The sequence below is a fragment of the Mustela lutreola genome, chromosome 12 (assembly GCF_030435805.1).
Source record: "Mustela lutreola isolate mMusLut2 chromosome 12, mMusLut2.pri, whole genome shotgun sequence".
NCBI classification, from domain to species: Eukaryota; Metazoa; Chordata; class Mammalia; order Carnivora; family Mustelidae; genus Mustela; species Mustela lutreola.
Window position 1 is genome coordinate 3,510,296 of NC_081301.1, and position 13,108 is coordinate 3,523,403.

At 49.2% G+C, this 13,108-nt stretch overlaps 2 protein-coding genes across 5 annotated transcripts in view; one reads left to right on the top strand and one right to left on the bottom strand.

The window, feature by feature from the left end:
• Positions 1-3,776, bottom strand: LOC131812980 (uncharacterized). The gene is made up of 3 exons (XM_059143030.1): positions 3,705-3,776; positions 2,969-3,587; positions 1-820 (listed from the first exon to the last, which is right to left on the bottom strand). The coding sequence occupies exons 1-3, from the start codon at positions 3,774-3,776 to the stop codon at positions 519-521; spliced, it is 993 nt and encodes a 330-aa protein (XP_058999013.1). The 3' UTR covers positions 1-518.
• Positions 3,038-13,108, top strand: part of TSC1 (TSC complex subunit 1) — a 49,246-nt gene continuing 39,175 nt past the window's right edge. For 2 of the 4 annotated variants that reach the window (XM_059141282.1, XM_059141287.1), the window contains exons 1-2: positions 3,112-3,205; positions 12,988-13,050. The gene's annotated coding sequence lies outside the window, so the exon portion shown is untranslated. Of the gene's footprint in view, positions 3,206-3,415; positions 3,506-12,987; positions 13,051-13,108 lie in introns of those variants that run through there. The other 2 variants (XM_059141284.1, XM_059141285.1) reach the window with 2 other exon arrangements.

Here is a 13,108-nt window from a genome sequence, read left to right on the forward strand (position 1 = left end):
TATAGTGTAGTGTAGACATTTATTGTCTTCATCTTTCGGACACAGGGCTAGACAGCGAGGGGCTGAAAGCCCGCAAGAGGACCACGCCAGCGGATGAGGGAGAAGTATTTTGTACTGGTGGTGTCCTTCCAAAGGCCTTCAGATCTCATTGCACCTGGGAGGCCTTCTGTTTGCAGAAGAGAGAAACCTATACCCAAAACCAGCATCGGCCAAAATAGTTGTTGCCTCATGGCACTTGGGAGGCCAGTGCAAATCCAGCCTCTGGGGACTCTGAAAACTCAGGAGATAACAAATCAGATTTCTTTTTCCATCTCTATTGCTGTTGCCATGTAGGTCTTCTCCATCTGTTGGCTGGGCTTCTCTCAGGGCTTGATGTAGGACACGGGGAAGTGGAAGGTCACAGCTTCCTCACCCTGGTTTAGCAACCCCACAGGAAAGACACAATCTCTCTTTTCGCATCCATATAGAGACCCAGGGAAGCACCCTGATTGGTCCAGCTCAAGTCACGTGTCCAACAGTCAACCACTTTGGCTAGAGGATGGGGATCTGGGATTGGCTAGACTGGGCCCAGGTGCCTGTGGCTTGAGGGTGGTGCTGTGGTGGCCCCAGGAAGGGGAGGGGGAGACGCTGCCCAGGCAAGTGTAGTGGACATCTGTCACATGCGTAGAGGCAGCACCCCCTGCAAACACGGGCTCAGCTCCTTTGTTTCTTGTCACATGGAGACAGGCGAACCAGGACTGGTGGAGAAAGCCCAGTGGGGGAGCTCCTGCCACAAGGAGGCTCCAGGGTGCCGCCTGGAAGGTAGTGGTCTCATTAACATCTATTCAGCAAATGACAAAACTTAATCCCAGAGAAGGAGAAAATATCCAGGCAGCCCGAACTGAGAGTGGCAAGGGATGGTGGCCGGACTGCCTCTGCCTGTTCTCTCTGGCCTCTCCTCTCAAACCCCTGGTGGTCCACATTGAGAGAACAATTACCATCCTTCTTCCAGACCCTGTATAAACAGTACGAATGTGGTGAGGGCCCCCTTGAGGGCCAGCAGTGGATGAGCCCCATGGATCACGGCTCCCTTCCACGGAGAACATTCCAGCAGGATGAGGTCAGAGAGCCAAGGAAAACTGGGGGTAGGGAGGGAGCTTCCTGGGTCCGAGCTCTGGAGAAGTGCCTGCCCCCCCACCCCCCCACCCCGACTCCACCCCTAACCCGAACACTCTAATCACCAGACTCAGAAATCTCCAAATGCACTTGGGTCCCTGCCCTGGTATGAACACAAAGGCAGGAGTCCGTTCCTGTAAAATGGTTTGTGGACTGGCGGAACTGGGAGAAATCAAATCCTTCCCAATCTCCCCCAACCTTTTCATCTCTGGACCCCAAGCTGATTGTGCTCCGGGGGCTACACAGAATCTAGCATTTGGTGGAGCAGGTCCTGGGAGTGATGGATGTCGGCCATGGGCACAATTAACACAGGAACAAAAGTAACTTGTATTGAAGCAGGTTTTACCCTAGTTATGTTTTCGTGTCTCACGGATTCAGCCTCAAATCCCCACTAGGCAGTCATTATCATTCTCCATGCTGTGGACGAGGAAAACTAATGCTAACTTAGTTGCTACAGTAGCAGAAACCTATATCCAAATTTGAATCAAGAACTCTTGGCTTTGTCCCCAAGGCCTTCTTCACCAGTTAGACTGGATGAATCCCCAGCTCAATGCCCATCTCCCCTGTAAGTCGACACGGCTATAAAGGTTGTGCACTGTACAAGGGCCTTCAGGAGGGTTGGGAGTGGGAGGGTAGGAGCTGAAATACATCCTGGGCTCTGCTCACATGAGCTGTGGGCCCAGAAGGGGTGTCTCTAATTCTCACAAAGGCGCCATACAAGCTAGCAGCCGCCCTACTCAGGACCCCGCTAGGCCCCTTGGAATTCTGACAGCACCCACTGTGGTGTCTGGCACCTGGCCCCTTAAATCACAGGCTGACTTGCATTGTGACCCAACTCGTTCCTATGACAAAACCTGCCAGTCCCCTAAGTCACCCAGCATTTGCTGCCTCCAGGCTCTTGATTCCTTGGTGCTTTTGGCCTGAAATGCCCTTTTCCTTCCAACCACCTCTCCATTTCCACGTCATAGAAACCTACTTTTCCTCGAAAACTCCAGCAGATGCCCATTCCTTCAAAAAACCTTTCACAACCCACCCTTCGACTCCTCTCTCCCTCTGCTCTCTCACTGTTTGTATGGGTCAGAGCGCTGACTGCGCCCGCCTCTGACGCAGAACAGCACCTGTTGAGCATTTCCTGTGCGTGGGACTTGAATCCTCACTTCAGGAAGGCTATCGGCCCATTTCACAGAAGAAGAAACTGAGGCGGAGGGCTTCCAGACGTGTTAGGTTCACAGAGCTAAGGAGAAGGAGCGGCGCTAAGGCTGTTTATTTTAAAGCTGTCTGCTCTGATCGGGGTAGTTGTTTCCCACGGCCGTGGTGACCACGTTGCAGTGTTAGCAAGGCGGGCTCCCGCAAATATTCTGCAAAGGAAAGAAGCTGCCCCGGTGCTGTTTTCCCTCCTTGCCTGGGCGAGCTGCCGCTCTTCCAAAGCTCCAAGGCTGACCCTTCACCCACGCGGGCCCCAGGGGCTCTTTGGGAAACAGGCTCGCATCTCTGCGGCGGGGCAGAGAGAGACCCCAGGGGGGCGCCCGGGTCTGCAAGGGAAGGAACGGCGCGGGACAAGGAGGCAGCAGGCGCCCCAACCACACCCAGCCCCGCCACCTTGTTTACGCCTCTTGCACGGCCCCTCCCGCCGGGCCTGGCACGTGACCTCCGCCCCTCCCCTCGCTCCCTCGCGTGGCTCCTCCCGCCGCGCCGGCCCTTCTTTTCGCCTCCTTCGGAGTCACAAGATCTCTCAGCGCCCTCCTTTCGGGATCCCTCCGCCCGTCCCCGCCCCCCTGACTTCCCAACTCTCCTGGGTCCTTTCTCGACTGACCCGCATTATCACTAATGACCAGGAAGGCCTCTTCCGTCCAACGGGGCTGCCGGCTGCGGTCATCTGCCGCCGGGGTCGAGAGGCAGGCCAGACCCAACTGGGAACTCTTTTTCGTGGCGGAGGCTGCAGCGGCCGTGGACCTCTCACGACGGGGGGAGGTGCTGTACGTCCAAGATGGCGGCGCCCTGTAGGCTGGAGGAACTGTGAGGTAAACAGCTGAGGGGGAGGAGACGGTGGGTGAGTATGGGGGTGTCTCCCCCTTCTTTTCATGGGGGCTTCTCGGGGCAGCCCTGGCACCATGACCCCGGTCTGGGAGGCCCCGAGGGGCTGGGGCAAGGGGCTCCCTTGCTGGAGAGGGAACCCCGGGAAGGGGTGTTCGGAGAGCTTTCCCCTCCCTCTTATTACGCGCTGCCTCTGGCGGGGCCCCGCAGAGCTGGCGAGTCCCTGCGGGGGAGAGGCGGGCCGGGCCCGCACTTCGCCCCTCCTCGGCGGCGGAGGGGACGGCTGCACCCCCGGGGCGCCGGGCCGAGGGCAGGGGTGAGGTGGGCCCCTTCGCCAGCCCCTCACTTTGTGGGGTGACAGGTTCTCGCGGGGTGCGGGGGGGGGCAGGGGAGGGACCCTTGGCGGGAGGGGAAGGGCCGGTGGGGGGAGGGCGGCTGGTCCTGGGGCTTCAGGAGAGGGGTCAGGGGTGCGGAGGAGAATGAATGGAGGCTGCCTGTGGGCACCGGAGACTCGCGTGGACTCGGCGTCCCCGCTGCAGCGGGCAGGACGAGGGGGCTCCCTCCGGGTGCGCTCGTGGGTGTTTCATGGACGGTGAAAGACAGTTACCTTCAAGTCGGCAGAGGGGAGCCTCGAGAGACAGCTGTGTGCAGAGCCGCTCCTAGACGCTCATTCATTCATTTGAGGAACCGGAGATGGAGAGCCCGCAGTCCGGGAGAGCTGGCAGAATTCAGGCTCTTTGTGTTTCCTGTTGAAGAGTTTTGCTTCGCGTGTTTCGGATTTGGGGGTGGGACTGCTTGGGAGGGGGCGCGGTCCCCTAATAACAACAGCTCGCGAGTCTGGAGCACTCGCTAGGGAAGCGCTGGGCGGCCCTCCTCTCCTTCAGGGCTTGCGACCGAGGGAAGAGGCGGCCACTGGTAACACCTCCATTTCCCGGGTCAAGCAACTGAGGCCCAGAGAGATGAGGGTGACTTGCCCAAGGTCACACCCCTGCGTTTATCTGAGCCAGGGCTGGAATCGGGGTCTGGGGCGCTGCCGAGGGTTCCAAGACGGCGCTCCTGTCATGATTTACACTCACATTCATCTGTTATACTCTCATTTATCTGTGATTTGACCAAAGCCAGCCTGTCATTCTGTTAATCAGTTGGCCAGAGTTTGTGCACAAGGGCCTGTGCGTGTGTGTGTGTGTGTGTGTGTGTAATTTTGAGGAGGGGTACATCAGCTTCTATACCTTAGCTGTATAGGTACATAGCTGCAGGTGCTTGTATACTCTAGCCTTGTTTGGGATGGCAGTGTTGTGCTTGTAAATATGTTAGTCTAAATTAGGCTGGCAAGTGTTTGATGTTTTTGTAAAACTGATGCGTTTACTGCAGAAAGAAGGCCTACTAAAATCCTTGCTAGTTTTTTTTTTATGGAAAGCGTAGAAATAGCACTTCACTTTACACAGAGTAAGCTGTAAAAGTACTAAAATAGAATAATACTCTTCTGAGATACTTTGATTTATAATTTTGGGATCAACGTGGAGTCATCTGAATTCAAACGTGCTGGCAAAGTGGAGCTGTAAATTTCAGGAAGCATCATAAAACCGAATCTTCTGGGAGCCCTTGATTTACTGAACAACCACCTGTGATTCTTAAGTTGAACATTCCTGAGTAAACCTGGAATATGCAAATGCGAAAGCTGATTTAAGGTTGTGCAGGGAAATGTCCCTGTAACAGTCATGCATCAGGCAAATGAGGCTCCTCAGAAACACTGAAACATTCTTCGCTATTGCCCTGGGGAGCTGCAGAATCTTCCTCCAACCACCTGGTGTAAACTTAAGGGGTATTTATAGAAGATGTAAAATGAAAATATCCTCTTACTAAAGTTAATATCTTATCCAAAACACTCTTACATCACGTGCCTGGAAGGGTAGATGATGTAAGCTTTCTTCACTGCATGCATTTCCTGGTGTCATAAAGACGTGGTATGTTTCTAAATTCCTAGTTCGATTCTTGGGCGGCTACAGCTTTCTCACTGACCTCGGTTAAGTTGGAGTGTGTCAAGTCCTGTGACTCAGTTGTACTCTCCCTCCCTGGGCGAAGAGCAAAGACATCTGGGACTGCTGCTGTTGTGGTGTAACCTGATGCCTTTTGTGCATGCTTGGTTTCCGTTGTGAGCTGAAACGGAGGAGTCTTACTAGGACAAATCAGACACATACCTGTCTATGTAGTGTTTACTGAATAACGAAAATGCGGGGAACAAGAGATCTCAAAGCAGTAATGTTCACCAGCACCTTCCTGGACAGATGTCTGGCTTCGTAGTAGGTGACCCTACATATTTGGTCTTCAAGGATACCCTGGAAATATATTTTAGAAGAAGTCATAGGTGATTCTCATGTACACCAGAAGTTGAAGACCAGTGGTTTCAAGTATCAATTTGGCTATTTTTCCTTTAATGTATAATGTATTGCAGAGACATTTCCTAAAATAGTTTCTAAACTCTGGTGTGGGTAGTGGTGGGTGAGTTTTGGGCTCTGAATTACAGCTGACTTGATCTTGTAGCTCTGTCTTCTTTCACCATTTGTTAGGGTACAGGGATGTTCTTTGCCCGGTTCCAGAGCCATAGCTGACTAAAATTAGCTTTTCCTGGAATTAATTGTACACTCTTGGATGCAGATGAACCCAAAACAACAACACATCAGCCATTTTAAGCTTTTCCTAAAAATCAAATAGCTTTTGACTTTTCAAAAGCCATTGAAGTTTTTTGAGTTTGTTTCTTCATCTTTGAGATAAGAGAGTTGAATTGTGAATTAGACGATTTCTGATAAATTTCTGGGATTTCAAGTCCTCTTGGGGCTTCAGCTAAACATTCTGAGTAAATTGAATCCAGGTGTTAATGGGTTTATAATAACTAAGCAAATTGGTGACTCTTAGCCTGAACCGTTGAGTGATGACTTGTTTCTCCTTTCCTTTATATCACATGATTTTTTTTAAAAAGGTAATTCCCTGTAAGTTCATTATATTATAAGTCTCTCTTTGGGAGATTAATTTTGTTTGTCATATAAGTAGCTGAAATAAAGCGTGAAAGCAAAATGTACTCAATAACATTCAAACCTGTAGCTGTTTGCTTTTTAAAAAAGTGTGTATAATTAGCATACATGCACATTTGAGTTTTTTCCCTCAGTGCTTAGTATAATTTAGTTTGCATGACAATACTAATTTTTTGCATTTAAATTGGTCTGAAAGAGGTCTCCTCTCAGCAATTTGAGATTTTTCTTTCTCTGATTTACTTTTTAAGCCTATAGTTACAAGAAATTAGTCATTTATTTTTTAAAAATATTTTATTTATTTATTTGACAGAGAGAAATCACAAGTAGATGGAGAGGCAGGCAGAGAGAGAGAGAGGGAAGCAGGCTCCCTGCGGAGCAGAGAGCCCGATGCGGGGCTCGATCCCAGGACCCTGAGATCATGACCTGAGCTGAAGGCAGCGGCTTAACCCACTGAGCCACCCAGGCGCCCCCAAATTAGTCATTTAATACCTAATGTCTATGTGTGGGTTTTTTTGAGGGAGTAAATAAAAAAATACCCCCCCCAAATGGTGAATACTCTTTTTTATATAAAAAAGGTATATGGTGTTAGGACCTTGCTAGTTTCTTCTTGTCCCTTGTGCAGTGCTAACTTTTGTTCTGTCCAGGGAAGTAGCATAAGGTAACAGATGAATGAAACAGAATGTCATCTAATGAGTAAAGTGCATTAAAAACCTAGCTTTGATACAAAACAAGGCATGGTAGTTACTGGCCTAGAACTCACAGATCACTTTCTTTTTTTTTTTTTAAGATTTTATTTATTTATTTGACAGAGAGAAATTACAAGTACACTGAGAGGCAGGCAGAGAGAGAGAGAAGGAAGCAGGCTCCCTGCTGAGCAGAGAGCCCGATGCGGGACTCGATCCCAGGACCCTGAGATCATGACCTGAGCCGAAGGCAGCGGCTTAACCCACTGAGCCACCCAGGCGCCCTCACAGATCACTTTCTAAAGTAAAGGCACCATGAAGTATTTGAGTAACAAGGGACAATTTTGTCTTTCTGTTGGTGACGGAAAGCCCAGTAGGGAGTGATAAGGAAGAACAGATGTAGTGACCTTCACGTCTGCATGCGGCCGGTGAGACCGTGCTACTTTGAGTGGTTCAAGGAGCACAGTAGCATACGCAAAGTGTATCCATTTTAAGTTCTGGAACGGTTTTATCAATGTTTCACATACAAGTTGTTACATGGAGAGACTGCTAAGCCTTATGGACCCAGCAATACTGGACAAATTTTGTTCATTAGCAATACTGTTGTAAGCCTTTTTATTTGGTGAGGACTTACGTGGCTAGTACTGTGCTAAGCATCTGACATGCTTGATGCCCTTGAACTCTCCCCACAACCTTAAGAGATAGGATAGGATAGGGAGATGAAGAAACAGGCCTAAGGTCACTTATTCACCCTCTGAGCTGGGATTTGAACCCTCTTGGTTGACTTCAGAGCCCAAACATTTCATCTTTCATATTGATAAACGACATGAAATGCTAATCTCATGAACTGATTCATAGGTCAGTGCTTCTTAACTTTTGGGGGGCCTCAGTTCCCCTCTGAAAATCCGTGGGAAGCTTTGAACCAAGTATCCCTTTCTATCCCATGACTATCAAATAGCTCTTGCAGACCCCTTCAGGAACTTTATGGACCCAGCCTGCAGCCCAACTATTCTTCTTCTTTTTTTTTTTTTTTTTTTAAGATTTTATTTATTGGACAGACAGAGATCACAAGTAGGGCAGAGAGGCAGGCAGTGAGAGAGGAAGGGAAGCAGGCTCCATCCCAGGACCCCGGGATCATGACCGAGCTGAGGGCAGAGGCTTTAACCCACTGGGCCACCCAGGCGCCCCACACCTGATTATTCTATATAGATTGCTCCTCTTAAAAATGGACTTGGGCTTTATTAAAAACAATTTTTTTAAAAAAACCAGTAGGTAGGAAAGACCCAAGCCTTTTAAAGGTGGACCTGTGTGCTGTTTGTATTATAAATCCTCTTGTTAAATTTTTATATTGAAAGATTCTTTACACTTCCCTGGGAATTCAACCTTAAATGCCACATTTAAAAAAATCAGAAGTGGAGATCTCAGGTGTGGAACTTGCTAAATGCTTGTCAGGCCTGGCATTCAGTCTGTGTTGGTACCTTTAGCACCTGGCAGAATTCCACTGGGCTTTTTTCCAAGGTTTATGCACTATGTATTTTTTTTCCCTTGTGAACCTCAGAGTATTTATAAAATTATTTATTAAATAAATGTTTTTAGTGTTTCTTGGCATCATCCTTTTTCTTCCTGGACCAGTGGTTCTCAGCCTTTAGTGGGCATCAGAATGACCCAGAAGACTGAATCAGAAACCCAGAGTTTCTGATTCAGAGGTGTGATTCGAGGTCCAAGTGCATTTCTGAAAATCCTCAGGTGATGCTGCTGTTGCTGGTGGCAGGACTGCGTTTGGAGCCGCTGGCCTAGACTGTCAGTCAAACCCTGTGTCCTAGTTCCCTACGGTATTTCTATTTTAGTTCCATGGACTTGAAACTTAAAGAAATCTTAACAGTTTGCTCAGATTTCTTTTAGGGGAAGCTTGTAGAGTGACTCTTTGAAGCATATGTGGTATCTGTGTGACCTTATTTTCTCAGTAAATAATTTTGTTCAGGCTAAAAGAAACATTTAGAGAAGAGTGGTATCTTACTGAAATTGAGCTCTGTCCCTGCTGGCAGGTTTGACAAGATTCACCTTCGAAATAGGGTATAAGCTTCAGCGAGTTGTCCTTCAAGGGCCCGGATGGCGAAATATTCTGATTGGCAAATCTGGAGCTCCCCTGCCCCAGTTCATGTGACCTTGAGAGGGCCCGCAGCTGCGAGGCCGTGGAAGTCACCCACGACTACACTTTTTGGCAGGTTTTGCCATCAGCTGCTTCCCTCTGACATACAAAGTAGTGTTTCCTACCCGCTTCTCCTTCTGTGTGTCTGTGGGAAGAGGCAATCAGAGCTAGTATCTTATCCTTTTTGGATGCTTTTGTGCTGAAGGTGGCTTCGTTCACTTGATAGAATATTGTCCTAAGAAATCACCTGAGTCCGTTACTGAGCTGGAGCTGAACACAATAGTGTCCTAGTGTATGGTTATTACTGTTATCTTTGTTATTAACACAATGGTGGGATGGTTCTGTTCTGCCTGTCCTGTACTTGATATTGAAATAGTTTGTGCCTGAACCTTATCTGAATCGTCTTCGAATTTATAGATGAAAAACCCGAGTAGGGACAGCAGGTGTGGCAAAGGGTATCTGCCTGCCTGTACTTGTTGTAGACAGCTGTGTGTAAAATCTCAGGCCATGTGGTGTACAGTTCCGGGGAGTCCTAGGACAGAAGGCCACACACAGTACTGGCCTTCCAAAAGTCTGGACGTGCAGCTGATATTCAGATAAAATACTTTGTAAGAGCATTTTCTGCGCCTGCCACTAGCGTTTCATAAGGAGGTAGATAGCTCTTAGCCCTCTCACGGCTTGTACTGCATCTGGCCTAGTGCAGAGAGATGTGAAAACGTGTGTATGGGTCTTGCCAGTGACAACTGTCCGTGGCTGTGAAGCCGTCCGTGTTAGGTTCATGTGTAATCCTACGTATATAAGCCATCTATCTGCAAACACCTTAAGAATCAAATTAAGGTGAACTATGAAAACAAATTGACCTGTGCTTTTTGTTGTTGTTGTTGTTGTTTTTTAAGATTTATTTTTTTATTTGAGAGAGAGAGAGAAAGAGAGAGATCATGAAATGCAACAGGTCAGAGGGAGAAACAGACTCCCTGCCGAGCAGGGAGCTCGATATGGGACTCGATCCCGGAACTCCAGGATCATGACCTGAGCTGAAGACAGATGCTTAACCAGCTGAGCAGGGCACAGGTGCCCTGACCTGTGCTCTTTAACCTCAAATTACTAACAGCACAGAACCCTCTTCTTCTTCCAACCCACGCGCTATTTATTTATTTATTAATTTATCCAGAAAGGCTGCTCGTAGGAAGTGCCACCACAGTGTCGATTTTAGGTGAGAACACAGCTTTTGGGTCAGATATGAAAGAGGAAAAATCTAGATCTGGGGGCCTGTTTCTTCTTTAATTTGGCTCTTGAAGAAAAGAGTGTGGCCTGATCCTGTTAGGCTGTGATAGGTGCTCCCTGCCACGCCCTTTAGGGGTACAGATCCTGGAGGAGAGCCTTCGGCATTCCTCACCTCCTATCAGAAGTTCAAGGTCACATCTCACTTGACTGACCAGAGTGATTTTAGCTAGTAGTACTCCATAGGGCAGGATCTAAATATAAATGATTAAGTAAATAAATAATTAAAAATATAAATAATGCAAGTAGCCTTTGACAGGCCAGCCTTAGACTGATGACAGTTTATTACCATTTACCATTTTTTGGCCTAGCGATAAAGAATTTAAGAAGTCTTAATGTTGGGCATTGGACAAAAAAGTTCTGATTTCCTGGGCCAATCCCTTTGTCGAGGATGGTGGTCTTGGCTGGGCGGCTGCAAGAGCTCCTCTCGCGTATGTCCCAGTGTTACCCTTGCCTTGGACGTTCCTTTTCAGGTAAAAGATCCAACTAGGATGAATTGTAGCAGAAAGTCTGTGTGACCTGCTGGACCGACAGCTGATGTTGAGGTCCTGGATAACGGAGGCATCTGTGTTGGAACTCTAGCTCTTCTCTTTTCTCTCTCTCTCTTTTTTTAAGATTTTATTTATTTATTTGGCTGACCGAGATCACAAGTAGGCAGAGAAGCAGGCAGAGAGAGAGGAAGGGAAGCAGGCTCCCTGCTGAGCAGAGAGCCCGATGCAGGGCTCGATCCCAGGACCCTGAGATCATGACCTGAGCCGAAGGCAGAGGCTTTAACCCCCTGAGCTACCCAGTCGCCCCTCTAGTTCTTTTCTTGATTCACCGGCCGGGCAGGCACTCCCTGTCTGAATGATCTGGCTGGCCCTTTGCCTCTCAGCAGCGGACGTAAAGTTGGAGTATGCCACCAAGACGCACTGCTGTTTAATGCCTAGAGTGTGCTCCACAGGGAGATGTAATTACCCGTTGTTTGGGGCACGAGATTTTGATAGTGAGAGAGTTGTTCCTTGCTCGAGCAGGGCTTCGGGCATCGTGGTGTCGTGAAGGGCTTGTGGGCAGGCTGGCCCGCGCTCACCCGCTGGACCGACGCAGCGCCCGAGGCTCCGCTTCTGCCCTCTGCCTCCCGCCCTGGATCGGCGACCGGAGACGTTGCTGAAACCTTTGCTGGACCACGCATGGTGTCTTTGCCTCTCGGGTGCCACATGCTGCAGTAGGCCCCGGGTGTCCACTGGGGGACCAGACAGATGGTTCCTGTCCTCGTGGAACTTACCATCTCGTGGCCAGACTGTCCCTAAAAATAGCCTGAATGGCCTACATTTTAAAGGCGAATTGGAACATATTTGTAGAGACGTATATAATGTGCTTACTTAAAGGAGATCATTTAGACAGGAAATACGGTAAAGAGAGGACGAGGGGAGAGAAATGATAGTTGTCCACAAATATTTTATGCTTGTCCTGTGGAGGGATCAGATGAAGGTCGTGCTGTTCTGAAGGCCAGGATTCATCCTCATACGTTTATCTAAGAACTACTGTAGCGGCTTCCGTGCAGTCAGACACCGTGGTGGCCGCTGTATCTGCCGCACTGACTGAGCTGCTCTCTCTCCCCGGGCGTAGCTGCTGTTCCAGTGAGGGAGACGAGTTCAGTAACTAATTACGCTTATTTAATTGGGTTGTTGTAAGTGACACAAAGAAATAGAGGCTGCTAAGCAAATAAGACAGGGGACCTGACCTCGTCTGGGGCATGGGAGTGGAGGGAAGTAAAGCCTTCTCTGATGGGGCAAAAAAAATATATTTTTAAAGATATATTTATTTGAGAGAGAGTGAGAGAGCGCACGTGCCCGCCCATATGTGAGTGGGAGGAAGAGCAGAGGGAGAGAGAGTCTCCAGCAGACAACCCCTGAGCACAGAGCCTTACTTGGGGCTCGATCTCACAACCCTGAGATCATGGCCTGAGCCGAAGCCCAGAGTCGGATGCTCAACCGACTGAGCCACCCAGGCGCGATGGGACAAATGTTTAAGCTGAGACTGTAGGGGTGAATGCTTAGTCTGGGAGTGGGTAGGCGAGGGGGGCGGGGCTGTAGGGAGGGAGGGGAGCATGGGGCAGCGACCTGAGGGAAGCCCACTAAGTGCTTTGCACCGGGCACTGTTCCTGCGCTCGGGGCCGCTTGGGTGATGACTCCGTGCCCCGTGCTGTGCCGGGGCTCCTGGAGGCATCGTCTTGTGTAACCCCACACGGCCTTCTGAGGTAGGGGCCGCTATTCTTCTCACTTTCCAGATGAAGTAACAAGGTCAGACGTTAGGCACCTGAGAGAAACTGCCAGAAGTGGCCCAGCTAATACATGGCAGAGCTGGGATTGTACCTCGGAACTCTAGGACTCGAGAGCCCATCCTGCCCATTTGTTTATAGCTCCAGTAAATAGCTAACAAAAGGCAGAGATTACAAGTTCAGCACAATATAAAGAATTTTCCAGCAACCAGCTGTTCAGAAATGTAGACAGAGAGAGACACGTGCGCCCGCTGTTGTAAGTGTGCATTCTGGTAGAAACTGGTTACAGCAGGAAGGAGGTCGAGCCAGGTGAACCCTAAACTCCCTCGGGGTGCCTCGGGGATTTCACTTCATTGTAAGATTATTGTGTACAGTACATGTGTTTTTTCCCTTCAGTGACCATGAAAGACACCAGGTTGACAGCACTGGAAACCGAAGCACCAGTTGTCCCCAGAACAGGTAAGGTACAAACTCGGTGCAGTGGTGGGAGAGGACAGAAGGGAATTGCTTGCCTGTA

Excerpts from the sequence above, each read along its gene's own strand:
- LOC131812980 (XM_059143030.1), bottom strand. The coding sequence starts at position 3,776 with ATGAAACACCCACGAGCGCACCCGGAGGGAGCCCCCTCGTCCTGCCCG. Across the intron at positions 3,588-3,704 it reads AGCGGGGACGCCGAGTCCAC|GGTCCCTCCCCTGCCCCCCC; the intron begins GCGAGTCTCCGG and ends CCTCCCGCCAAG. Across the intron at positions 821-2,968 it reads GGTCATTAGTGATAATGCGG|ATGTTAATGAGACCACTACC; the intron begins GTCAGTCGAGAA and ends TTTGCTGAATAG.